Genomic DNA, 25,761 nt, shown 5'->3' with positions numbered 1-25,761 from the left:
AAAAGGAGAACACAGATGGCTATGGTGACTGCTGTGAAAGCTGGATAAACAAGTCTGGAGGCCAGGATGGGGAATGGGGCCCGATTTGTGTACTCTCGCGGGTATTTAGCTTTAGCAGTCCAATACTTTGGCCATGACTTCTCTTGATAGGCTCCAAGCCGATGACAGTTCTCCCAGCATCTGGATCAGGGACTGGCTCTCTTCTGTGATGTTGAATGCTTTGGCTGAGCGACTCGCCTGGACTGCGCCGTATACAAACACGAGTGGTGCATGTTGAAGCCCGTACTGACTTCGATAGGTCCGTACCAGGGAGGTGATGTGCTGCGCGGATGTGACACAGTAAGACTGTGGCTTTTCGTCCGCGTCGCTTCTCCGGGATGCAATGGCCTGGTCATAGTTCAAGGCGATGCGAACACTGTGGAATAGAAGGCTAATACATTTTGTTTAGGACGGATAGGGCCACATATCATGGAAAGTTGACATACTGTAATGCCAACACTCCTGGTATCGTCTTTGATGACGATCCACCCCATTTATGCCACTTTGCAACATCGGGCAGTGATTCGCGCCACCGGTTGAGGTCTAGGTTCAGGTTATCGAAGCAGACTCGTCGACCGAGGTCGTCTAGGTTGGAGCGCGGAGAGAAGAGCGTCGACATCATTCTCTCGATGATGCGCGATAGGCGGATCTGTTCGTAGAGGTACGGGATCATGGAGCTCGCTTGTGTGGATTCTCTGTATTCTTCGTCGAAGCCTACGGGGCGCCAAACATTCATTTCGGGGGGCTCTCTGGGGACGACGTGATTAGACTACATCTGTTGAACGAGGACGCGAGTAAAGATAAGTGTGGAGGAAAGGGAGTCACGAACGGCAACGGTTCCATGGGCTGAACCTCGGCGTCGTCGTAGACTAAGTATACGGGTCGACCAAGGATCAGACTGATGAACTTGTCGGAGATGTAGCAGCCCCAGTAGATCCTTCTACGAATCTCGACGTCTTCGGGTGTTGCGAGGGATGAGTCGTGTTGGACCCAGTCTTTGGGGTCTCGTTGGAGGCCAAGGTCCTGGGCCATGCGGAAGGCGATTCCTTGTTGGGCCGTTCAGTCAGCCCGACTATCAAGATAGAGGCATTGAGAGATATTGCTGCTGGATACGTGTGCTTACCAGAGTACCCCCAGCCCTTGGACAAATTACCCCTCCCAATCTCGTAGAGCGCAAGACATAGGAACGCCTGAACGGTAGCGACGCTCGGCCTCGTGAGCCCCGTCACCATGATGATGCTTTCCGCCGCAAGAAAGAATCGCTCGCTCGTGGCCTTTGTATCTAAGCTGACCAGCGCGCCGAGGGCGCATATGGAGAGGAGCAGCGCGGGAGACCAGTACTTTCTGGTCTTCCCGCTACTGCTAGCATCACAATCGCCGTCGTCATTGCTGAAGTGGTCACGGAGAAAGGCCTCGCGGTAGATGAACATGAAGTGCGGGTATTGCCAGCGGAAGAATTGAGTCAGGGAGTGCAGAACAGCGGGAGAGTATGGGCCGTCGATGCCAAAGTGTTGCATTACGGATTCGAAGTTTGATTCAATGCCGCCTCGGAGGAGGAGAGCGGCGGCAGTGGCGCAGGAGGGGTCCTTTGAGTCTTTGGAAGAGGAAGAGGGGAGATCGACGCGAAAGATGGAGGTTGCGCCGTGGTAGATGAGGGAGCCTTCGAGGCTTAGCTCGAGATTTGCGCTTGAGCGGGCGTGGATGCCGAGGTGGGATATGTAGTCGCCTGGTGCAGGTGCTAGCGCCGGCGCCGGCGCCGGTGATGCTGCTTCGTCCTTAGAACTACTGGGAAGAGAATGGACCTTGTCCTCTGCTGCTGCCGTGGAGTTGAGCATCTCCTCTCGCTGCTCTGGCGCAGCAGCACGGAGAGATTGAACAAAGGTCTCAAGCCAGGAGATGCGGGACTCGAGGCTCGCGACGTATTCGTGAGATACTGGAATGCGTTTACGATCTACGGGGCGATATTCACAAGGCGTATTGGACGTGCTGCAGTTCTGGCATGGCTCGGTGCGGGAGCATTTGAACTGAGGAGATGTCTCAGCGAGGAGTTGGAGGGATCATTTTCGTGTCACTGACTTTTCTGTACTGGCATCTCTTGCATCTGTTCGGTTGGTTAGAAACGTGTACTACGGTGATGCAAAATACAGCTTACGATATCCTCTTGGTGGATTTAAGGGCTGTTCTCTGGTCGTCTGGTGGCATTGTTCAGGCAGAGCCAAGGCGGGTTTGAGAAGAATGAGGTTGGTGAAGATGGGAAGTTGTGGTGGGGATTGGAGGTGGCCGATGCGGGATGCTTCTCACTGTTTTTCCAGGGGGGGTTGCGCTGGAACATTTTCCTCCACGCCGCTATTGCCTTTCTGGCTCTGAGGGTCAACACTCTGAGGATTGCGACATTCAACAGAAAAGAAGTTATCAAAGATCATCATAGAAGACTGCCTACGCGTTTCTCTCATTAAGAAACATCGTCAATCGCAAGTCAAGACTGTCGGTTTGTGTCATTCCATCATCCCCTTTGATCGCGTATCACTAACACGCTGGGATGCCGCTTGCAAGCCCTGTCCGGATCACCGTCATCAATCTCTCCGCATCTTCCAGATTGCTATAGAAGCCAAACGAGACTCTGATACCGGTTCTAAATGTCGTCGCTACGATACCTGCTGCCTCCAAGCGTTCAGACCACCTCGGGTCCTGCAAACGAAGAACATGAAGATGCGGTGCGTGATGTTTCCTCTCGCTTGGCCCAACGACGCCAATACCCAATTCAGCGCAAGATTGCCGCAGCACATCTCCAAGGCTGTACAGACGCTGCTCGAGATTTCTGGGGCCCAGCACTTCGAGATAAAATTGGAGAAATGCTCTGGCGGCCACGGCTGAGATAAAGCTCATGTTGGCGTGTTCATATCGTCTCGCGGTAGGGTGGAAGATGATGGGGTCCTCCGGGACCACAAAGTCCTCCGAGTCGCCGACACAGCTCACCCCGCCGTAGCCTACAATGGGTGGCACTGGATCCATCTCTTGGATAACTTGTGTATCAACGTACAGCGCTGCGAAGCCGGTTGGCGAGTTGAGGCCCTTGTGCAGGCTGAACGCCGCCGCCGAAACACCCAACGCTTTCACATCGACGGCAGCAAATCCGACCTGCTGAGTCAGGTCCGCGAGAACGTGGATCCCCCTGTGCCTGAATGCCGCGCAGACATCCGCGACATTGTTCCGTTGTCCTGTGTGGAACATGATGGAACTCAGCCCGATCGCCCTCGTTCTCTCGTCAACGAACGGCGCAAAGGTGGCCGCATCCGCTGCTACCGGGTTCTCCGGGTCTGCGGGGACGAGTCTGACTTCTAGACCAGCCGAGCGGAGCGTCAGCCAAGCGAACGCTTGGTTCGGATGTTCGCAGTCGAGTATCACGACGTTGTCGCCAGGCTGGAACTTGAGACCGCGGATAAAGCTTCCCAAGCCTTCGGTGGTGTCCCTGACAAAGGCGATGGTTGATGGGTCTGTGTTGATGTACCTGCCCAGTAATTCTCTTACTGCCTCAACATCTTCTTTCCAGCGAGACTTTGGAGATGGATGATACAGAGCTTCCGAGCAAAAGCGGGAGAGGGCCTCGTTGACAATGAGATTTGAGGGAGGCATGAAAGCTGCGTTGAGGTGTGTTGTCTTGCCGCTTGAGACGAGGGGTACCAGGTGACGGAAGAGCTCAAAGTCCGGAGCGGTGGGCTGATGGGCAGAAGAGGTTTTGTCGATGCTTTTGGAGGAGGTAAGATGTTCAACATCGAACAGGTCTTGAGTGCTTGAAGGTGCCATAACTGAAGGTAGTTGCCTGAGACCGAGACGATTGTGGCATGGATTCCGACGATGGAGAAGAGACTTGAAAGGTGCCTTAGAAGACAATGATGGATTCTTCCCGAGAGTAAGTTTTCAGCAGCATTCTGCCTCTATCTTATATGGATCGCATCCAAAGCTCACAGAGTCCAGTCATTTTACACAATCAAGGTTTATCCAGAAGACCAACAGCCTTCTTCGAGACCACAGGAAGCCTGCTCCGGGCCAGCGCCGCCGACTCTCCACAATGGAGTTGCAACTCCGTCCAGTTAGGACGTCTACTGGTGGCCCACCACTTCCCTTTCCGGCGTGTGTCCGGCGATGGCCCGGAGCGGACTTGGAACTCCATGGTGGAGATGGCGAAATCCTCCGGGGCGCTACGGGGACACCTGCGATGTCGGCACATGTTATCATCATACGCAGTGTATCTCAGATGTTTTCGCATGGCTAAATTGTTCAAGACCTGTCGATTGGAGCGAAGGCACGCCTTGTGTTGGCCAGAATCCACTTAGGCTTCATAGGAATCGTCCAGCTGCCTCCCTCCAGGCCACGACTTCCCACTCTGGGAATCAACAGACGCTCCTTGCTGGTCATCAAGTAAAGGGGTCAGAGCGAAGAATGATGTTCTTTCCACTCGACTGAAGTCTTCTTCAGCCTGTTGAGCGGTCACGATGTGTTCCTGCTTCCGCATTTCATTGACACCATGCAGATGATGAGGAAGGCAGGCATGAAGCGAGTGGTAGAGGGTCATCGCAGGTGGAAAGAGGTATCTCATATTCTCTTGCTTACTTCACACTACCTCATCTACCGACTACCTTCTTGGCCGAGCCCAATCTCGTCCACTCTGTCCATCTTCACCACATCTCTCACTTCTCTGCTCCCCGATGAAATCTCCCACTCGACAGAACACCCATCTACCAGCATCCAAATACATGATACGACAACTGCAGCCTTTCCTACACCCTCTTGTCGATTGATGGCCTTTCGAGAAGACGCTCATCAAGAGTCAATCAACCAATCATAAAACTTGAACTTCCTCGCCCCCGACGTCTCAGCGATCCGACAACAAGAAGCACATCTACAACGGATACATAGCCACGAGACAACAAAAGTCATGGCGGGCGCTACTTTCTCATCACTGCCGAACGAGCTCATTACAATGATTGCCCACCACTGTGCAGACGCCTACTCTCTCTGTCTCGTAAACCTGAGAATACTCCCGTTAGCTCAACAGGGTTTATATTACACCATCAACCTTCCGCACACGCATTACAATCAACTGGTACTTCTCGTCCGAACATTGGTTGAAACCCCACATCTGCGTCACTTGATCCGCGAAGTCGACATTTCATTAGGCCCGGACGCTTACTACGACCCAAGCACGATGGAAACGCCGACAAGTCTCACCGATTGGCCCAGGTCTATACTCAACGAAAGCAAGCTCTCGGACACTGATAGTCATATCCTGCTACTATACAGACCGTACGCGACGTTTTCCCGATCAAAACCACCACTCGCCGTGGGGTTGCTGGTGGGCATGTTGCTCTGCTTTGGTCATAGAATTTGCTCCCCCACAATTTCTCAGATGCAAGACATCAACCCCGCTTCCCATCGATTTCAACTCATTGGATTGCGGTCAATGCTGTTGGTTGCCATTTCAGCGTTTTCCGTCGGGAAGCAGAGGGTCTGCCCGGAACTAAAGTCAAGCTCCTTGCTCCCTAGCCCGATCCACTCACAGCATGACTGTGTTTTTGGCTTAACTTTCAACTTCCTGGAACACTTCGTCGCTTATCCGACTCTGGCGACTTTTGTGTCCTCGTGCGATCTTGGCATATGGGGTCTACATGACCGTCCCGGGTATGGAACATCTCTTCCCACGAAGCAACTCATACTTCGGCGTACGGGTATGAATTCTGCAACTGTCGGCAGGGCCCTAAGGCGGTTCCCAAATCTCACGCATCTCGTCGTCGACTTCGATCCAGGTCCGCTTTGGAGTCGGATTTGGAATAGCCAGAACTTAGTAACAAATTCCGAGTTGGACGCCGCGATTACGAAAAGTTGTCCATGCATCGAGCATCTGACCTTGAAAGTTTGTGAGCAGGGCAATTTGAAGTTCTTTGGCGAGGACCCTACTCTAGAGATTCGCGCTCTAATAAACAGCACGTTGGACCTGTCCGGCCTGAAGGTATTCCACAGCGGAATTGCGATGTACTATTCGCTCCTCGAGACACTGGATGAACGCGCTGCGTTGGTCAAAAACTGGCTGCCTCGGCAGGCGGAAACGCTTTTGTTGGATACCACAGACACTGAAGAGGATATGACGGGCGTACCTTACTTTGAAGGTGTGGAATTTCTCGTCCTATCTCTCTGCCAAGCACATCATGAGGACCGCCTTCGCTTCCGAACCGTGGTCGTCACCGTCCTCGCTGGAGGCAACATTGACTGGAATGAAGTAGTCAAAGAGGCCAGGGAGTATGGAGCCGGAACTGACTTCCGACTGATGGTCGTCTTCTTTCCTGCGATGCTTCAGGCTTTCTGGGACGACACTTGAAGACAAGGGATGGATATTCCAGCTTCGCTATCAGCAGAAGACCAGCATGGAAATGCGATTGTTGATTCTGGATGATGGTTGGGAGGTCTCTGGTCAGAAACATTGGGTGTGGGTTTATGGCATTATCTTCAGCAGACAAGGTCTGGCTGGTCACTTGTGTAAGAAGCATTCAGATAGCCCGAATGATGCACTCTGATTCATTGAGATATCCCACGCGCCTCTTGTGTCTAATGAACGTCGTCTCTCCATTTGCGGCAGAATAGATGCCACTCACACATCGTGTTGCAGCTGCTCCGCGTGGTGTCTGATCTCGAGAAGAAACGCAGCTCCAGCGTCTAAGAGAATTTACGTGACAATCTCATGCGACCTACTTTACAAGCTCGCAGGATAGATTGGCCGACCGGCCCGCCCTGACCTGGTGGGATGGTTCTGGTTCTCTGAAAGACTCCCGTCTTCAACGACTGGATGCCATCACATCCCGATGTTGATGTAAGGTAGACTCGGGGGAGATTCTCGCCGTTTCCATGTTCGTTAACGCCGATAGACCACGTGACTGGATTTTCCGACGAGTTCCGAGCTTCCGGTGCACGTGCGTCGATGTCATCCGTTCCGACATCAGCCGATCGTTGCCCGAAGCGGCCACCAACGTCTTGCTGCAGCGTCTCTGATGATGAAGAGTCTCACACGGCGCCTCGTGAATGGCATAGCTGATCGTTCCTCGCTGTGGACGAGCAAGCAGGTCTTCGAGGATTAATGAGCAAGTTTCGTCAATGCGCGCAGCTCACTGATCAGTGCAGCAAGATGCGATTCCACCACGAAGGCCCAATCCGAGAGCTTGCGAATCCTCGCCTTCGATGACTGCAGGTTGCGGCACGGTGCAGATGAGGACGAGAGCGTGTACAAATACGGATACACTAGTAACACTTCCTATGCTCTAGAAGTTGGAAGCGTCCCATTCCGTCAGTCTTCTTCGGGCCTGACCAGAGCGGTCAGGAAAGTTCGTCTCCCACCGACATCATCCGCCATCGGCCGCCTGGTCTGGCAGCTTTGGAACCAAAGAGAACGGCGCCGTTCAAAGCCTCGAAATCGCTAGCATCGTGACTAAGAAAACACTCCGACGCGGTTGGCGGCACCAGTCAATGGGAAAAGGTGGTTGGGACGGGAACAGGGCAAGTCCAGCAGCAATTCGGTTTACACACGCAGCAGGGTCAATGCACCCAGGGTGTTAGAGCCGTGGGGTTCGCTGTCTGAGTGGTGGGGTTTGTCTCCTCCTTGCTGGTCGCGAACTTGTTGAAGAAGCGGTGATGAAGAACGGCCGAGCGATGAAGAACCGAAGACAAGAGAGAGAACGATCGATGGGTAGCATCATCATAACCTTCCAGGCAGGCGATGATCAATCGCAGAATTGCCCGATCATGCGCACATCTCGCACTCGAAATAGATAACGGCACAAATGCCTCGAGGGCCAAGGGTCTCAGCTACATCGGTACATCGCAGAGCGAGTGGTGAAGATTCACGCACAAAGGCCGCAACTCGAGACAGCCACACACACCGCAGGCGCAGAGTGACAGGACAGACGTCACAGCCACGGGTACCCCTCACTCGTCCTTCCATCATAGTGCCACGCATAGTACCCCTCCATCAGCGTTGGCGGTGCGCTTGGGGCAGCTTACAGCAATTTACGGGCAGGCAAAGGATGGGATACCCCTCCTCGCCACGAGTGCGTCCGACGTCAGCCGCCAGGCCAAAGATTCAGGGTCCTGCCTGAACGAGGACCGTTTGCTATCGTCGTCATACCGTTATCTCTGCCAGTCTCTCGCGTTGTCTGTCTGTCTCACGATATGACAATATCCCGGAGCAGCTTCTGGAACTTGCGACTGTGGATGCCACGGGATGCCTACCTGCTTCGGCAACAGCTCTAGAGATACGAATCTCAACTCATCTTCCTGCCAGGGTCAGCTGCAAACGATGCATTGAGGAACAAATGGCCGAATCCTAGCGCCTCCCGCACAAAAGACGCAACCCACCCGAACCTTATCCGGCAACGATGCGTTGAGATAAGAAGAGGTTGACAATTGGGAAGCATCGCAGTGGTCTTCGACCCCGTCGTGCCCGTCGGCCAGGATTGGTTTGGGCGGCCGAGGCGATTCGCGCGGCGCAAAAAAGGGCAAAAAGACCTCCCCCAAACCAATTCAACCCCCCATGGGCTATTCCATGGACATCCATGCCGGGCCAAGTTCCAGCCCCGAAAGAAGAGGGGGACGACTGGCTACCGTCAACGCACAAAGACCGCAAACCCCACCGAGGCACCCCTCGTCAATAGGTCGCCAGTCCCGAGCCACGACGCTGGCTTGACTTGGACTGCGTTTCCGCACAAACGGTGCACCCGCCCAATGACGGCCCCCCGATCCGGTCCCATCTGGCCACCCTCATCTGACATCTGACCCCTCCTCCTGCTACTCCCAGTGTCCCCTCCTCTGGGTGACTATCCGAGCTGCTAAGAGGAGGCTCTGGATATATAAGTGCGCGGCTTCTTACCATTCTTCTTCCGCCTCTGATCTGATCTCCACAACGTCAACATCCAAGTCCATCACGTCAACTACAACAACAACAACAACAACACCTTTTTAAACCCCCCAAAACCAACCAACAACCATCAAAATGAAGGGTGACTGCGGCTGCTCCGGCGCTTCTACCTGTATGTGCCTACCTTTCCCCCCTGCAACTGCAACCGCAACAGTGTTGTCGGCGGTCAGTCATTGGAGACTTAGACGCTAACCTGTCTCAGGCAACTGCGGCTCTGGCTGCTCTTGCTCTTCCTGCAAATAAACGCATCTTCTCTTGACGACCTATGATACGTTGCTGCTTTACTGCGGTTACGCTCTCTCTCGATACGACGACGATATGAGTTTTTGAATTCGGGATATGGGTTACGAATTGGTTGATGGTAGTTTGCATCGGCGGATAGTGTCTCTTCTGATCGATGGACCTAGTGGCAATTTTAGTCACTCACTTGAGCAATACATCTTTTGAGACGCCGAAAGCTTGTCCCTGTGTTCCACTGTGATGAGGTTGCATGTGTTGTGTGCTGCTTTTGATCTCTTCCGGAATTGTTCCTTGACTTGAGGAACTGCTGAATGGCGATGTTATCTTCTGACGGACGAATTCCACGACACAGAAGCCGGACGGCGACAGCATGCAGTCCCCATCTCTTTATACAACTGTCCAACCCCTCAAGGTGTCAATAGCGTCAACCTTGATCGTCTCATCAAGGTCCAGGCCAAGGCCTCAAGGTGCGTGTTGCCATATGTCTCAATCACTCAACTCTTTGGCTACGGGCCTCCGGTCTCCTTCTCTACCTTGCTTCTCTACCCCTCCAAACCTCTGACCGCTCCTATGATGAATCCGAACCCCGCCCCGCCCCGCCTTGGCTCCCCCCTTCGACTGGGACCCCTCCGAAAAACTCCCCTGAGAGTAAGCGTGCCGGTGCCTGTGGTTGTGGTGCCTGTGCAGCCTGTGCAACCACAAAGAAGATCGTCAACCTCAACTCAAAACACATCACATCACCCACGACAACCAGTCAACAAACCATGAGTTGGCCGATGCAAACACACGACTTTACCACATCTACGACGACATCGTTACGCCAGACCGCCAGCTTATACCGGGGACCATCACGCCAGTGGCGTACCAGCGCGTTCCAGCCCTCCAAGCTTCTCATGCTCCTAGCCCAAGAAACCTGGACTAAAAACAGGAACAAGAGAGAAGAGGGGTCTAGAGTTCTGGCCCATGAGGCGATGCCACGAACGGAACGCATCGGTCCTTGCCGCAGGCCACGGCCTCCGTTCCCCGCCAATGCCTCTGTTTTGGTGTTCTTCTCGAGACCCTGATAGGTCGAACCTGCTTTTGCTGGGGACCAAAGAATCCACATGCCACATGAATGGACGACATGTCCAGAACCCGCGACGCGATGCCTCCACCCTCTGGTTTCCATGACCAAGAGAAGCGAGCAAAGGGAACCAAGAAGAAGCTGGGTAGCTATCCGTGTCTCTCTTTTGTTACAGTGGTGAGAACAAGACATACAGGACTCCAAGGCATCAGGTCTGAAGCTATCCCAGCGTCATGTTCTCAAGCCTGAAGCACCAAGAGACTACGTACTGCCCTCCTGCAGTTCTCACAGAGTGGACTTTAGGTAGGTCTCAGATGACGAGCTCTATTTCTTTCCTTCTCCACTTCCTTCTGTAGCCCAATTGTCTTCAGGAACAGGGGGACAAGCTCTGTAGCGCGTTAGTTGTGGCGTGCCGAACCCGACTTTATGCTTGAATCTGGCCTTTTGTTTACTTTCACTTCAGTTCACTCCCCAGAGTTACCGCTCTCATGCCTCGATTCTCTAAGACGCGGGCATCTTGAGAGGCAACCCACGGATCATGGCAAGTCGCCAAGAAGTTCACGCCTCTCGTCTCCAGCCGAAGCAAGCGCGCGGCCGCCTCCCATTCCTCTGCCGAGAGTCTTCTACACTCACGGGCCATGATGATGCCACACCCCAAGCTTCAGAGCAGCTTATGATTCCTTCCCTTTCATCCTGTGTTTATAGAGCAAGACCACAATGAACCCCAATGTTGTCTTCCTTCCCCCAAGCCAAGAGACAAAAAGCAGGCCGCGTCATCCAATACACCAGAGAACCCTCTTGTGGCCTCTCAGTCGTCCCTGACTCCCCCGTATCCAAACCTGTCCCAGTTTGTCCCAGTCGCACCCTGCATGAGAGGCGTGTCCCCTCATGTACGCCAAGCGGCCCCCATCGCGAGCCCTCGGCACCCTCGTGCCGGCGGGGTCGAATGGCAAGAGAAAGAAGGGCATCAATAGACTCGAGGCATGGCGTGGGCAGTGCATTAGAGGCATTGAGTAGCTACCTACCTTAGTCCTACCTAACTTAGTCTGTCAAAGCCAAAGGTAGCTCCTATTACGCCGTGGACTCACTATACACTCAATGCCGTACAGCCATACGAGATATCCATAACCCGGCATCGCCGTGACGTGAAAAGGGAACCAGAGCAGAGCTACCCCTCCATCCATCCCACTTAAGCTCCCACCCCGCCGCCCCTCCATCGCCTAGCCTCACCCTCGCCTCGCCTTGCCCCCTGCCCAACCAACGAGCTCTCCTGGAAGCTCCCATGCCTGCTCCTGCCCCCTGTCAGCGGAGGAGGCTCTTGGCTCAATGAGCTACGTAGCAAGAACAGCACCGTCAGTCCGTGACACCACTTCCCATTGAAACCAGAGGTCACACGTCGTGACATACTAGGCACAGAAACGAACCGAAGCTATGGGAAGTGATCAATCCGGATCCAATTGGTTCGTGGGGGTGAAGCTAGCTTCTCCCTATAGGGCCAAACGGACAGGGCCAAGCAAGAGCCCAGATATTGCCAATGGGTGAGTTATTCAGCTCCAGATCCATGGGCAAGAGCATGAAGCTTCCTTGAGGTTCCCTGAGGTAGAAGCAGGGCGTGAACAGCGGCTCCAGCCAAGGAGAAGCTGCCATCGCCAATGGAAACCGGCTCCCCTCGTCCCAAGACCGCCATTTCCCATCTCCACGTGTCTGCAACAGAACGACAAAGTACCCAGTGAATACAATGGAGGCCTCTCTCTCTCTTCCACAGTTTCACTCCCCCTTGCCCCTCCTGAGCTTCCTGCGTACAGCTTGGTGTGAATAAGGTTCCAGCCACAAGCAACTGCTGCCCCATCACTCCTCCTTCCTAGGTAGCTCCTCCTTGTCATCCTCCATCCTGACGACATTCAGCATCTATATAAAGCATTCCCATCCCCCACTCTCCCGCAGCTCTTCTCTTCCCTCTGAACAAACTCAATTCACCTCAAGCATCCAAACAAACAAACATCAGCCAAAATGTCCAACTTCCACCACTCCGCCCAGGACACCCGCGTCGACGACGGCCACATCCTCCGCGCCCGTCTCCAGAACGGCAACGGCGACTTCGTCGACGCCGAGATCAACCTCAACGACTGCCTCGGCAACGACAACGGTCGTTTCGACTGGGGTGGCCGCGGTACGTCTAAATCCTCTTCCTCTTCCTCTCCTTTATCCTCTCGCACTCCCATACACACTCTATATCTCATTGGGGGAACCCGGGTTTCCCCCTTGACCAGTAGCTCTTTCCATGAAACGAGCAACAGATTCACTAACGTATCTCTTTCTAGGCTTCGCTGATTCCGCCGAGAACATCCGCTTCGAGTTTGAGGGCGACCAGCCCATCCTCCGCGCCCGCCTCTTCAACGTTGAGGGCCAGGCCATTGACGCCGACGTCAACCTGTGCGAGCGCCTGTCTAACAGCGACGGCAACTTCCACTTTGAATGTACGTCTTACACACACCGATCTCATTCTCTCTCAAAAATACGCATCTAACAACGCCTTTTACAGAAACGAATTGAAATAACAGCTTGATATGACGGGAGCGAGGAAGATGGAATGATTGAATAGCATGAAGCGTTTTTGCTTACGCGTGATGGAACGGGAATGGAAAGTCCCTGATCTATACCGACCTAGAGTTCGGTCACGTATGACTTAGGTAGCTGATAACTGAGCTACTTGCCCTTTTCGGGGCTGAATGAACCATCTTTGCAGTGTTCCTGATGTGAGGAAATATGGTCATCGGAATGAGATCCAACATCGGATGTTGGCACTTGTTGGGTTAAACCTTCACTCAACCCTTCCGACCAGTATTTCTGGTAAGCTAATCATTTATGCTATCGACTCGTCTCTCGTTTCTTCGTAAGATACGTCAAAGGGTATGAGTAATCCTCAAAAAAGCAAATCCAACCGATACGAACGCCAGATAAAACAATTCCCAACAGGGTATCCTTCTTCATCCATGGTCAAGCTTAGACCATACTCAACCATAGGTATCGAAAATACCACCTCCCAGTTATCCACCGTCAACATCTGAACGGTCGGTCTGCCGGTGCGTTCATGTGGTACAACCACTGCCAACACCGTCGCCCCGCTGCCGCTTCGCAGCCTGTTGACTCTCATCACCTCCTTCCGCATCCTTCTCGTCAGCCTTGCGCTTGGTATCCCGGACTGACTCCGCGTGATACGGGTTATCGGAGCCCTTGACGATTTGCTCCATGGCCTTCATCTTGGTTATGAGAGACTCTCTGACCGTCTTCGTCGTCTCGCTTTCAACGTCCCGGAGAACAGCAAATCCCATGGAACGGTACTCTTGGCCGTCAAGCCATCCTCGTATCTTTCCCTCCATCAATTTTGGAACGCTGCGGTAGACTCCTCGGATCGCTATCAAGAGATGCTGGTCGATAGTCGCCTCCAGCTTCTTCGTCATCGCAGCTGTGATGGCTTGCCCCTGGGTGGCGCTTCCCTGGGTAGAGACCCCAACGGGTTGACTAGCCGTCTTGTGTTCTGCCAGTGAAGCACTTTGCTCTTGAGACTCTGTCTTGACTACCAGACTGCCGTGTTGCTGAGTATTGCCAGAGGGGGCTTGTGGCAGTGGGGTCGACGGCGTCAACAGTCCGGACCCTTTAGTTCCGCTCGGTCTTCTGACCAATGCGCCATGCTGGGGTAGAGCGCCGCTCAAGGAACCACTCGATTCTCGTCGACTTTGTTGTTCCGAAGTTCGTTGAGTGTGTAAGGGAAGCCCAGCAGGAGGCTGCTTCGGAAGCGCGGGTCGGGAACCACACCCTCCTCCCGAGGCTGTGCTCGTTGCTGATCTCGACTCTGGCCTCGCAGCGGCTATGCCTCTATCTTGCTGGACGCTGCCACCGCGCTGTCTCTTTGGAATGACAAATCCGTTGAAGGTAGTCTTCGAATCTGTGTCGTTGGACATCGGCTGTGCCGTTTGATCTGTGATGTTCCTAATTGTTCCCTCGGAAGACAGTCTTCCAGCAACGCCTGGCTCTTGAATCGACGAAGGCCGCCTGCTCGGTTTCAAGCAACTGTTCTCGTCCACCGTGGCAATCTGTGCCAATGTCTTTGGCTCAGTTCTGGAGCCTACAAAAGAGGATGGGCTCGCACATCGATGTGAGCCGCCTTCATTTCCCGTCGAGGGCGGGACAGCGCTGGCTGGAGTATCACGAGCAGCAGCTGCTGCCTCGTTATTCGCCTTGATGGTCTTTGGCTGAAGGAAGAGCCCCGCGATAGCTGCGTAGTTAAGCGGCCCACTCATGTCCATCCCCTCGAGAGAGAATGCCTCCAAGTCAAGTGCGTTAGCACTGTTTACCTGCTCAGGTCCTTTCGGAGGCTTGTATTGTCGTTGCTCCTTCGAGAGCGACGGGTCGCAGCATTTGCGCGCGTCAAAGCCGGCCTCTCTCGCCAAGTCGACGAGCGTCTGATGCATGCTTCCATTGTTGAGGATCCGGGACACTTCGCAGTCGACAACGTTGAGTGCCGTGATGTAGTAGTGCTCGTTGGGGTTAGGTACAGGAAACTGGAGTGCAGAGTATATACGCTGCCAGCACTCTTGGTCCGCAAGCTGAGGAAGGCCCGTCAAGTCGAAGTCCCAGAAAACTGACCTGAGTTCTTTGTCAACTCTTGCAGCCTTGTCCGGGTAGTTTCTGAACGCGGGCAGTTTCTGGGACTTTGCCCAGTCTAGCCACCTCTTCATCCTGACGGCCCGGGGCCACCTTCTAAAGTCTGGAGGTGAAGACATTCTATGTACATGTTAGTCGTCCGCAAAAGGGGGAAAGGGTTTTCAGTATGATTTACCTGGAATGGTCCTTCTCATGTGCTGAAGAGAGGCAAGTAAGGTCTGAAAGGGACAAAGGGAAAATTTGTGTGGTCTGGCGCGATGAGATCCGAGGGAAAATACCTCAGGGGAAGGTATGGTCAGGAATGGTGAGATGAGGTTTTGACAAGAACCGAGCAGGTCTGAACGGCGGCAAGTGGTGTGAGAAAAATGGAAGGTAATGAGACGCAGTGGGTAAGAAAAAAAAGGAAAAAAAAAGCAAGGAAATTCGGGAGGGTAGAGAGGCAACGAGAGTGAAAAGGTTGTTGTTTCGGGAAGGCTGAGATATTTACCAGGTAGACAAGTGGAGGAAGGTGAAATAAGTCATCTTTGTGAAAGGCAGGTGAGGTCACTGGAGAAATATCATGGGAAAAGCCCTTGCCACGAAACACACCTCTGCCGGTCGAGGGTCGTCTGTTTGTTGGTCGTATGCACTCGCTCTGCACGTAGCCGCGTCAAGAACAACGCAGACTGGTGATCTCTGTTGTGAACAAACGGAGCCAAAGGGGATTACAGAGACCATGAACCACCAACATATCCTCCTTATCGTTCATGGGTGGGATGTTGAAGAGTCGGCGGATAGGTACGTGCAGATGATGCCTCGTCCGAGTATGAGTTCTGACATGAATTCAACTGGGCTGAATAGGGGAACAGCTGATGGTGTTTTCCAGACCAGAAATAAAGCCAAGAAACAAATATCAGAGCAAGAATCATTGATATTCCATATGTTACAAAGAGTACAATATCTGTACAAGTCTCCTCTATACCAGACACGTTTTTTCCTCTCCTTTTGGCCTTTCGCCTCTTCTCACCGAGCTCGACAACACCACACAATCTCTCCTTACGCCTTGCCCTGGATCCATGCCCTCTGCACCGGCTTGGCGAGGTGCTTGTGTCCGGTAACGGGCAGGCCTCTCTTCTTGAGCTCCGCCTCGATGACCTTCCAGCGGCCGACCTCGGTCTCCTTGTCGATGGGTGTGACGCGCTTGTCGCGGACGCGGACGTTGGGCAGATCGAGCAGCGCGCCCTGCTGGGCAATGGCCTCGGCGACCTTTGTCGGCTTGGGCGGCTTGACGATGGTGGCGATGAGGTCGCCGACCGTGTTGATCTGCGCGAGCTTGGCGTCGTGGACGCGGTGGCCCGTCAGTTGGAAGACGCGCTTGTGGACCTGTCGCAGCAAGTGTTAGAATGGATTCGGCCCCTTTTGCCAGTGAAGAAGAGAAGACTTACAGCGAACTTGAATCGTACGTCCTCGAGAGAAATGCTCTTCCAGGCTTCGCCCCACGCCTCAACCAACGCCTTGGCCTCGGCAGCCTCGACAACGCCCTCAGAGATACCCGCCTCCTGAGCCTCCAACAGAGGCGCAACGACGCCCTCAATTGCCGCAGCGTCACCCTCAAGAGAGACGCTACCATCCTCGCCAATCTTCAGCCCCAGCGCCGTGGCCCTGCTGAAGCGCTCCCCGTCACCCCTGGTCCACGCAGCCGTCAACCGGCCCTGCACCTCAGCAGAAGACCCAGCAACAGCAAGCGCCTCAACAACAGCCTGCCTCACGCGCGCGGCGCACACAACGGCGTCTGTGACAACCTCGCCGGCGCTCGCAAAGCCAACGTACTCGCTCTCCTTGCCCCAGCGGCCCTCCTGCTCCCACCACCCTTCAAGCCCACCAATCTCCTCGAGCCCTTCAATCGTCTTGGCGGGCACGTAGTCCCCTCCCTCGACCGCCTTCTCCGTCGGCGCCCACACCCGCTTATTCTTGATCTGGTGCGCGAGCCGGCTCTGGGGCTTCTGGCGGCGCTTCTGCTCGGCGCGCTGCGTCTCCTGGTTATCGGCCTCGAAGGCGGCCAGTTCGGCTTCGGCCTCGGCTAGCTCTTGCGCGATACGCTGCTGGCGGAGAGCCTGGGATGACTCGGCGGCGTAGGGGTCTTCGGGTCCGGGTGCGTCGCCGCCTTTCCAGAGGAACTTGCGCACGCGGCTGGGGGTTGCGGGTGTCGTTGAGAGGGCTCGTGATGCTGTTGCTGAGATGGGGAATGTGGCGGGCGCGGCGCAGGTGCATTGGATCGGGGAGGCTGCCAGCAGGCTCGGCTGCCTGAGACGGGGTACACGACGCATTGTGGGCGGCAGTGTCGTGATGTGTTGCAGAGGTAGAAGGTTGGTGATAGTTCCCTTTCCTCCAGGTACGGGCGAAAGACACAGCACGATGTTCGGTAGGGGGAGCTTCAAAGTCTCCAATTGAACTTTTTTGGATGCTGGGGTTCCGCTGGCGAATCAGAGAAGACGAAGCTTCAGCCACAATCCAGCAAGAATACCAGCCACATCAAAGTGGGTCGCGACCCTGATCCGCTCCGGCTGTGGCTCGTGCGTCCGTCACCTCTCTGTCGGGGAGCCAAAGACGGCGACAACTTCACCTAAGGTACCTCCCGCGCCGTCGCGAGAAACAACCCAGACCCGCTCGGCAGTGGACGCAGCTCGCCAGGATGAATCGCAAATCAATACTCTTGCTGCTTCTATGCAGCTTCGTCGCTCTTGTCAGCGCAAACTGTAAGTCAACTGCAAGCGCCAAGGCCTTCTCCCAACAATAGAACGTAATAGACGAAGGCATACTAACACCCCTCCAAGCAGCACCAACATTCTGCAAATGCACCTGCTTCAAAAACAGCACCATCGTCGCCCTCGGCCCCCAACACGCTGATGGCGAATCACCAGGCAACGCACCTCCCTCTAGCCGCGACTCCTCCTCCTCGTCACTTCTCAACAAGCGCGCCGCCTCCTCCTCCTGCTCGCAATGCACAAAGGCTTTTTGCCTCAGCCGCGGCATCGACTTCTGTAGCAAGGCCAAGGACGAGGATGTCCAGACCATGTGCTTCCAGCGCGATAGCAACAAGGACCGCGTTATTGTGTGGGGGTTCCTGCTGGGCACGTCGGGATTGCTGGGCTGGGCTGTGTTTAAGAGGGCGAATGAGCTAAGAGAGGGGAAGAGGGCGGCTGATGCTGCTGCTGCTTCTGGGGGAAGGGGGGATTATAGCCAGCTTTCGCCTGCGAGGCCGAATTGATTTGGGATCTGGCCAAGGGGTATTGGGATCTGGGAATGGCGTTTGGGCGGTGTGATTTGGTTTGGGGTTATGGGTGAGGTTTATGTAGGAATATCACGGGACGGAACGGCATTAGCCTGTTTGCATCACCAAAGTTTACGAAGTTGATGGAGACTCAAAAAGCTGTTTTGCTAAGCTATCTATCTCTCCTAATTGTCCTAGGCGCTCTCGAGCAATCCAGGGACACATGTATCATGAACCCATGCAACCGTGACTATAAACCGCATAAAAATCACTTTTCTTGTTTTCCTCCCTGGAGCCTTCAGAAATGCAAATGCTATGCATATGGGGTTGGTATGTTCCAATTCATCCAATCAAAGCCCCTCAATCCCCCTATTTCACTTTTTGGTATGTTTCCTCTCGTTCAAAAGCTTACTGTTACCAGGCGTTTACTCCTCCTCAAGGTGGGTAACCTTGTGCGAGTCCTCATTGCCGTTGGCGGAACCGGCGTTGCGCTCGCGGCGGGCGCGGACGGCGGAGGCGAGGCCCTCGAGGACGTCGACGGTGGAGTCCCAGTCGATGCAGGCGTCGGTGATGGAGACGCCCTTCTTGAGGGCGGCGGGGCCCTCGGCGGGCACCTTTTGGTTGCCCTCGTTGATGTTGGACTCGATCATGACGCCGATGATGGACTTTTCGCCCTCGCGGAGCTGGTCGCCAATGACGGCGGCGACCTTGGGCTGGTTGCGGTGGTCCTTGTTGGAGTTGCCTGTGGTGTGTTAGGAGTCTGATATATCGAATGAAACGAGAGGGCGATAAAATGGAGACATACCGTGGGAGCAGTCAATCATGATGGCCTGCTTCTGGCCCTTCTTGGTGAGCGTGTCCTTTGCCTTTTGGACATTCTCCTTGTCAAAGTTGGGGCCGTGGGAGCCGCCGCGGAGGATGACGAAGCCGTGCTCGTTGCCCTTTGTGCGGGTGATGGCGGCGAGGCCCTGCTTGGTGACACCCATGAAGTGGTGCTTCGCGGCGGCGGCGCCAATGGCGTCGATGGCGACGCCGAGGTTGCCGTCGGTGCCGTTCTTGAAGCCGACGGGGAAGGACAGGCCGGAGGCGAGCTCGCGGTGGAGCTGGGATTCCGTGGTGCGGGCACCGATGGCACCAACACTGATAAAGTCGGCGAGGAACTGGGGGGAGATTGTGTCGAGCATCTCGCTAGCGATGGGCATGCCGGCAGTCGTAAGATCGCTGAAAAGCTGGCGAGAGATGCGCAGGCCCTTGTTGATCTTGAAGGTGGAGTCGATGTCCGGGTCGTTGATGAGGCCCTTCCAGCCGACGGTGGTGCGCGGCTTCTCGAGGTAGGCGCGCATGATGACGCAGAGGTCGGAGGAGAGCTTTGCGGCGAGATCCTTGAGGCGAGCGCAGTACTCGATTGCTGTGGCTGGGTCGTGGAGGGAGCAAGGGCCGATGATGACAAGGAGACGGTCGTCTTTGCCCATGATGATGTCGACGGCCTCGTTGCGGCCGCGGACGACGGTTTGGAGGGCGGCGTCGGTCATGGGGATCTCGGAGGAGAGGAGGGCGGGGGGGATCAGGGGGTCCTGTCCCAGGACTGAGGGTTTGTTAGTCTTTGGGAAGCCATTGTAGTGATGGTTGTGGGTTTAAGGCGGCGGAGGTGTGGATGAGTTGAGTGAGATGAGTGAAGTTTAACATGAAGGTGTTGGTGAGAATGATCATGAGTGAGCCGGGTGGTGGAGTAAGATTGAATGCCGAATTGTTCAACGACGAGTTTGAGTAAAGTCTCGATGTGAATGAAAATGGCAGCTTGAGATGAACAGCTTGTGTGGGGCAGAGCGGTAGGGGTTCCATGAGTGACATTCCCCAAGGTGGGTGGGCTCATTCATCCACCTCATGTTGAAGAGACAGACGAAGAGGGAAAGAAAGTGACTCACTTCTCACGTCGTCAGCCGCGAGGGGCTCATGCTCAAGGTCAAGACCGGGCATTTTGGCTATGTGGTGATGGGGTTTGGGTATCTTGAAAACTGCGAAATTGAGCCATGTCAGTCAGTGACATTGTTTTCTCTCATCTGAAGCGCTGCTAGAGCGATTGGACCCCTCCTCCATGGTCACCGCTGGTGGTCGAGGTGGGTGGTGGATGCTGCTCATCGTGAGATTGACCGCAAAAACCACCCACCAACCCCGAAACGGTTCCCCAGGTTCAACGAAGAGGTCGATCTCCCGTTGCGTAGCAGGCAGTAAAAAGCCCAATCAAGGGTAGGGAAATAAGCTTACACTGATATTAACAACGAAAGCAGAGAGCGGACGAACAGCCGGTCGCCTATTGGATCTGACGGGGTATCGTGTGGTGAATCTGTTGCTTGAGCCGTCGTTGACCGAGCTTGGAGGAGTGGGAGGATGAATGTTCGTCCACAGGGGAAGGGGAGCGTCCGGTAGTGGCCTTTTTTGGGGGGTGTTGGTCGATGACTGTGGTGGGCGGTGACTCAGAGAGTGGGTTCGTTTTTTTGCTCAAGGTAGAAAATTCAGAAATAAATGAAGCCACTTGAAAAACGCTGTTTTCCCCCCGTTCCTTTGTGTGTGTCACTTGGTCACTGTGCTTGTATGGTTTGTGACTGGCGGCGGCGGACGCGGAGCCCTCTACTTTTTTCGGAGGCAGTCCCGCCGGGGCAAAGTCCAAAAGTATCTTCTCTCCTTTGCTTTGGACAGGAGGTACCTGATTAGGTCAATATCATGGTCACTTTGTGTTCAAATGCGCTGTTGGCGCTTCCTGTCCCACGTGTGCCTAGTCTTCTTCTGTCTGGACAATTCTTCAGTCCAGTATGGCGGGGTATCTACTGTGTAACTCTTCCCATTGCGAGTCACTTTCTGCTATTCTTGCCGGTCCAAAGTGAGGTTATCCGCGCAAATATTGGGTCCGTCGACGTCACAGATCCATCCATCTGATTCTCGACTGACCAGAATTTATCCACGGAATCATGGGCGGAGTGTGTGACGGCGATACGCGACGGTGACGCAGCGAAGAATGCCATGCCATGCTACTTTACCTAACGGCGGGCGAGAGTCAGGAAGCGCCGATGGCGGGGCAGAAAGAAAAAAAACTTGGAGGGGTACCCGGGCAAATGCATGCACCAGCACCAGCACCAGCATACAGCGGAAATATTCTTCCCTCTCTTCTCCTTCACCGCCCACTTCTCTCGACTGCTACTTTGAATGATTACCTCGAGAACCATACAAGCCCCCAGATAGTCACATCAGGTCTGATCATGTCAGGTCTGATCATGTCAGACGAGAGAAAGAATTATGTTACATGTGCTTCCTGACATTGGAGGCCTTGAATAGAGATGAGACGCCATTAGCGTTAAACGCCCCTCTCTCTTTTGCCAAAAAAAAAATGAAAAGAAGAAAAGATTTTTGTGAGAAATTGACAGCATCTCATTGGCCAATTCCCTCGCGGTTTCACCGAAGCCTCACCTCGGTTTGTGGGGTACCGATGCCGGCAATGGACCAAGGTGACAAGGTGAGCGTTCCAGGTGCGTCCGCCTGGCGCGCCGTTACATCCTCCAGCCCCCCGCGGCCCCGACCCGCATCTCAACGAGGCCGGCGAATCCACTTTCAACCTCCTGCGGGAGGGACAAGTAGAGGACAAGGCTGAAAATGGGACCATGACTTGCTACACGTTGTTCTCCGCTGTCGTCTTTCAACTTGCAACGAGAATACCATGTAACAGCCCCGTGAAGTTTGGACAAGGCGTTAAAGACCACCGCAAATAGAGGTGAAACCCACACGCCGTTGGCCCCGGCTCTCTGACGGGACCTTGGAGAGATCGACGTTGGCTCTGATCACGTTTCGCGGATCAAAGTCTTGGCCTTGTTCAAAATAGATTGTTCCTGGGATCAGAATCTCTCGATGCTGGTTTCGATCAGAATAAATAAACCGGTGTTGCCTTCGGATATGAGTAGAAATAGAGTTGGGGAAAAAATTAAAATGAGGCTGAAAGTTGTGGTGAAGCACTGGTTGACAACCGGATTTGAATCTGGGCGCTCGCAACTTACCTCTAATGGCCACCGGAGAACATCGCTGTCAAGTCCTATCAAAACAGCCAAGCTTGTCACTTGTCACTCGAACTTGTCAGTCAGTATGCAAAAAGCCGTGGCAGAACACCAAGTGCCTTAGGGTTCGGGTTTACTAAACCGGCATCTGATCTCGTTCCTCTAAGTCAACCGTGACTCAGCTACCAAGAGCCCAAAGCCCTCGGTAGAACGGACGTACGACTGTGCGTTCGGCTGGTCCGTCCGACCAGTCTCAACCATTGCCCTTTAGAGTGAACGACTCATGGGGTTTAGGCGGGGGACCAGCGCCGTCTTGTGTGCTCATCTGAGCGGTTGTTGGCGCACGTTCAGGGCCCGGACACGGCAGGATTCTTCGTTGTGATCTACCGTATATTGACAGACACGTCCAAGTTGTATTTGCGTGTACGTATGTCCCGTAAATGGCACCCTGACGGCGGTTACGCGTTGTAGCGCCAGAGATCCAGCACGGAACAGCTGAGACATGCAACTCTAACATGACTTTTAGACAGGTATAAATGGATTCTACGCGGACGTGAGATGTATCACCTATTAACACAGCAACATCATCAACCAAACACGTTGTCAGGTAGGGTAAGGCCCATCGGGTTGAAGACGGGCCTCACGCTCTGTCTTGGCCATTGCTTTATTCTGCCTTTTGACGCAGGGTCGTGGTAGTGCCAACAGTTGGAACCTGCTGCCACCGTGCTATTCGCCGAAGAGCGAGCTACTTGGCAATCGAGGTTTGCGGCATGGCGCCAAAGATTCAGAGCGGTGCGCTTTCGACTGCCGGGAACCAGATCTTGCGCAAGCTTGGGTCGATTCGCGTCTTTAGACTTTTTTGAGATGCGCGAGGTGGCCGAGAGGGAAAGATACGGCCGGCCTTTTTTCGAACTGGAAGCCTCGCTTTCTTGCATACCTAGATCGCGACAATGGTACTGCAGAACTAGCCACACATGAGACCGATAGACCTTCTTCAGCTAGTGAATATTGCCATCGAGAAGACTCAAGACTGAGTATTTAGCAAGACTGGGTGTAGGCGATGACCTTAACGACGACGTAAGATGGTCACTCAAGCTCGACCTCCTTCGCAACGTAATCTTTTCTTGGGAAGTCGCCTCCCATCCACAACCAACACGTCCCACAAGGATATCGCGAAGGAATACTCCGTAGAGATCACTCATCGATACACGAAGAATCCCGTGAACCCGCCATCGTGGTGGGAAAGTGGTAACCTTGGTGGTGTAACCCAAACCCGCCCACTCAACCGCTTTCATCCCACCCACCCCGGCCTCTCATGAAGCAATCCTGAAACGCAGCCCTCAACACCACGACGACCAGCACCGCAACCGCAACCCACCACGTCCCTTAGAGTGCCCTCTTACTAGTGAAATTATCTCTTTCCAACGACCAAGTCACAACCAAGAAATGTGTGAACATGCCACAGGGTGCCAGAGGTTGAACAGGCGGGACGAACCAGCAAATCGCCATGCAGCGGCAAGAGAGGCATGTCGCCTCGAACGAACGTACGTGACCCTGCAACTTTCTTTCTGGCACAGACACACAGATCCCCCCCGGTCTTCTTCAGCGGCCGTTTTGCTCCTGTCGAGGTTTTGGTGTAAGGTACGAGGTGACGGAAAGGGTAAGTCCTTGGTCAGTCAGTCAGTCAGTCAGACAGCTTGCCTTTCATCAGGGATCTATAGCTGGTCGTTGCCCGCCAGTCTTGACGCGAGGAGCGAGAGCAAGTTTATGATGTTGGTCTGTGAGATGGGGTGAGCAAGTTGTCGTGTTGGTTTGTGGTAGATGGGCACGCGACACATGAAATGCTACAGTCTTTCCAGTAACGGTAAGAGCTGAAAAGAAGGACAAACCTCGAAGTCTGTTCGATCTGGTGGGAAATACCAGAACGTTGAAGATATCCCCGGTCACTTAGGTTGGATATTGGGCTGGTCGGAATAGCAGCTCTTTGGCCACTGCTTTTTTTTTTCGTTTCTAAGGCCACCATGCCCTATATCACACATTTGCATCTTGTAAGCGGAATGTTGCACGTCTCTTCTTATTCTCCGATTCCGCCTTTAGTGCTGTCCTTGTCTTGCGGTCGCAGTCAATCCCCCCAATTTGCTTGGACAATTTGGGACCAAGTCATGGCCTTGTCACGGTCTTTTCCTCATTTCCAGGGAGACAGTCCAACACTCGAACCCATCCGCGTTGCGCCTCACTATTCGTATCCCAGCGTGTAATACGGCAATCAGCCCTCGTCTCCCTACGGTCTTTGGACGCATAACTTGACGCCATCACATTCCATGAAAACCCAACCACCGTCTGTTAAACAAGATCGTTTGTTGTCTTTCATATGCTCTCTCGTCTTTCCTTTCCCAGATTCCCGGCGGGTTGAATTCCAGCAGGGTGGAACTAGCGCCGTCTTAGCGCCCCTCCATCCTCCCTGTCTCCACCTCCGAGTCTCCGACCTCCCCTCCCGTGTCGTGCTTGCCGTGGAAGGTGCGTGGGTGTGGGTGTGGTGTGCGCGCCTGCCCAGAAAACTTTAGGGGTGCAAGTGGAGGTGGTACGTCCCCTAAACCGTTGGTCCGGGAAGAACCTTGACGGTCTGGGCCCTTTCGGCTTCTTCTTGCTTTGGCCTTTGTTTTTCTGTCTCTCTTTCCTTCCTCTCAAAGTCTTGAGGAGGTACCTAGGTACCGCACGGGCACGGCGGGGACTTAAGGCTGCCAATGGAAGTTGAAAATCGGGAAAGAGTGAACTGAATACCGGTAGGTTCTAGGTAAGGTAGGTACTGGGAAGGAAGGAAAGTGCTGTGTGTTACTCATTAGGTAGATGAGGCGAGGCGAGGTGCGAAGGAAGGAGCCTCGTGGTGCCTCTTGCTTTTCCCCCTTTTGTGGCGTCTTTGCGCTATTCCGCTTTCTGGCAGGCTGCCGTCACTGGTCTCTGCCGTTCCTGCTGCCTCGTGTCGCCGTTTTTCGAAGTGGCTTACAAGGCAAGAAGGTGCCCAAGTTGCTTCCTTCCATTGTGTGCAACTTCTAAAGTACCTTACCACGGTATTTTGCCTGTCTCTGCTTCGCTGCTTCCTTGGCGGATTACTTTACCTGCGACTGCCCCCCTTCCCGACAACTCGGTTTGGCTTTTCTGGTTTCTCCAAGATACCTTCCTACCTTGCCTTCTGAAATACAACGCCATCTTCGTCCACCACAGCCAGTACTCGGACGAGATTCATCCAAGAAAAGAACAAAAGGAAAGCTGGTGTCGGACAACAACTGCAGCATCTCCAATCACGACCAGGCCACCGGATCTTCCCACCTCATCCTGTCCTTCCCCAGGTGAACTACTGCAGGTAGCCCACCGTTCACAGCTTCTGCAGACCGCAGACAACTGGCGCTGTGCAGATCGAAGCCTTGCCTCATCGGGTGCAACTTACACCACGCACCACCACCACCCACCACGCGCTGCGCAACGTCAACCTCCTCCTCCGAGTCCC

General features: G+C 54.1%; 7 protein-coding genes across 7 annotated transcripts; 2 read left to right on the top strand and 5 right to left on the bottom strand.

Annotated features, from left to right (window-relative positions):
- Nucleotides 1-2: 2 nt before the first annotated feature.
- On the bottom strand, nt 3-844 carry BDZ83DRAFT_354557 (uncharacterized protein). The gene is made up of 2 exons (XM_060502541.1): nt 486-844; nt 3-430 (listed from the first exon to the last, which is right to left on the bottom strand). Exons 1-2 carry the CDS (start codon nt 773-775, stop codon nt 112-114), a joined length of 609 nt encoding a protein of 202 aa, XP_060364483.1. The 5' UTR covers nt 776-844; the 3' UTR covers nt 3-111.
- A 1,582-nt stretch (nt 845-2,426) lies between these two features.
- On the bottom strand, nt 2,427-4,324 carry BDZ83DRAFT_623165 (pyridoxal phosphate-dependent transferase). Its single transcript, XM_060508367.1, has 2 exons — nt 4,015-4,324; nt 2,427-3,949 (listed from the first exon to the last, which is right to left on the bottom strand). The coding sequence occupies exon 2, from the start codon at nt 3,841-3,843 to the stop codon at nt 2,566-2,568; it is 1,278 nt and encodes a 425-aa protein (XP_060364482.1). The 5' UTR covers nt 3,844-3,949; nt 4,015-4,324; the 3' UTR covers nt 2,427-2,565.
- A 7,987-nt stretch (nt 4,325-12,311) lies between these two features.
- On the top strand, nt 12,312-13,061 carry BDZ83DRAFT_752668 (CVNH domain-containing protein; the record flags this gene model as incomplete). Its single annotated transcript, XM_060514233.1, has 3 exons — nt 12,312-12,471; nt 12,623-12,778; nt 13,048-13,061. The coding sequence occupies 3 exons, from the start codon at nt 12,312-12,314 to the stop codon at nt 13,059-13,061; spliced, it is 330 nt and encodes a 109-aa protein (XP_060364481.1).
- A 36-nt stretch (nt 13,062-13,097) lies between these two features.
- On the bottom strand, nt 13,098-15,543 carry BDZ83DRAFT_354259 (uncharacterized protein). The gene has a single exon (XM_060502539.1). It carries the CDS (start codon nt 15,083-15,085, stop codon nt 13,391-13,393), a length of 1,695 nt encoding a protein of 564 aa, XP_060364480.1. The 5' UTR covers nt 15,086-15,543; the 3' UTR covers nt 13,098-13,390.
- Nucleotides 15,544-17,392, bottom strand: BDZ83DRAFT_354305 (ribosomal subunit 39S-domain-containing protein). The gene is made up of 3 exons (XM_060502540.1): nt 17,015-17,392; nt 16,391-16,993; nt 15,544-16,328 (listed from the first exon to the last, which is right to left on the bottom strand). Exons 1-3 carry the CDS (start codon nt 17,270-17,272, stop codon nt 16,002-16,004), a joined length of 1,188 nt encoding a protein of 395 aa, XP_060364479.1. The 5' UTR covers nt 17,273-17,392; the 3' UTR covers nt 15,544-16,001.
- On the top strand, nt 17,377-18,373 carry BDZ83DRAFT_623145 (uncharacterized protein). Its single transcript, XM_060508366.1, has 2 exons — nt 17,377-17,701; nt 17,780-18,373. Exons 1-2 carry the CDS (start codon nt 17,638-17,640, stop codon nt 18,211-18,213), a joined length of 498 nt encoding a protein of 165 aa, XP_060364478.1. The 5' UTR covers nt 17,377-17,637; the 3' UTR covers nt 18,214-18,373.
- A 268-nt stretch (nt 18,374-18,641) lies between these two features.
- Nucleotides 18,642-20,193, bottom strand: BDZ83DRAFT_719982 (3-deoxy-7-phosphoheptulonate synthase; the record flags this gene model as incomplete). The annotated part of the gene is made up of 3 exons (XM_060512234.1): nt 18,642-18,958; nt 19,022-19,801; nt 20,142-20,193. 3 exons carry the CDS (start codon nt 20,191-20,193, stop codon nt 18,642-18,644), a joined length of 1,149 nt encoding a protein of 382 aa, XP_060364477.1.
- Nucleotides 20,194-25,761: the final 5,568 nt, after the last annotated feature.

Source organism: Colletotrichum acutatum (genome assembly GCF_030867785.1).
Source record: "Colletotrichum acutatum strain CBS 112980 chromosome Unknown BDZ83scaffold_52, whole genome shotgun sequence".
NCBI lineage: Eukaryota > Fungi > Ascomycota > Sordariomycetes > Glomerellales > Glomerellaceae > Colletotrichum > Colletotrichum acutatum.
Note: the sequence above shows the minus strand (reverse complement) of the source record. Positions and strands in the feature narration are given on the sequence as shown.

Bases quoted from the DNA above. Each gene is read 5' to 3' on its own strand.
- BDZ83DRAFT_354305 (XM_060502540.1), bottom strand. From the start codon at position 17,272: ATGCGTCGTGTACCCCGTCTCAGGCAGCCGAGCCTGCTGGCAGCCTCC. The intron at 16,329-16,390 runs GTAAGTCTTCTC...TTGCTGCGACAG, and splicing joins ACGTACGATTCAAGTTCGCT to GTCCACAAGCGCGTCTTCCA.
- BDZ83DRAFT_623165 (XM_060508367.1), bottom strand. From the start codon at position 3,843: ATGGCACCTTCAAGCACTCAAGACCTGTTCGATGTTGAACATCTTACC.
- BDZ83DRAFT_354259 (XM_060502539.1), bottom strand. From the start codon at position 15,085: ATGTCTTCACCTCCAGACTTTAGAAGGTGGCCCCGGGCCGTCAGGATG.
- BDZ83DRAFT_354557 (XM_060502541.1), bottom strand. From the start codon at position 775: ATGAATGTTTGGCGCCCCGTAGGCTTCGACGAAGAATACAGAGAATCC. The intron at 431-485 runs GTATGTCAACTT...AAAATGTATTAG, and splicing joins CCAGGAGTGTTGGCATTACA to CCTTCTATTCCACAGTGTTC.
- BDZ83DRAFT_623145 (XM_060508366.1), top strand. From the start codon at position 17,638: ATGAATCGCAAATCAATACTCTTGCTGCTTCTATGCAGCTTCGTCGCT. The intron at 17,702-17,779 runs GTAAGTCAACTG...CACCCCTCCAAG, and splicing joins CGCTCTTGTCAGCGCAAACT to CAGCACCAACATTCTGCAAA.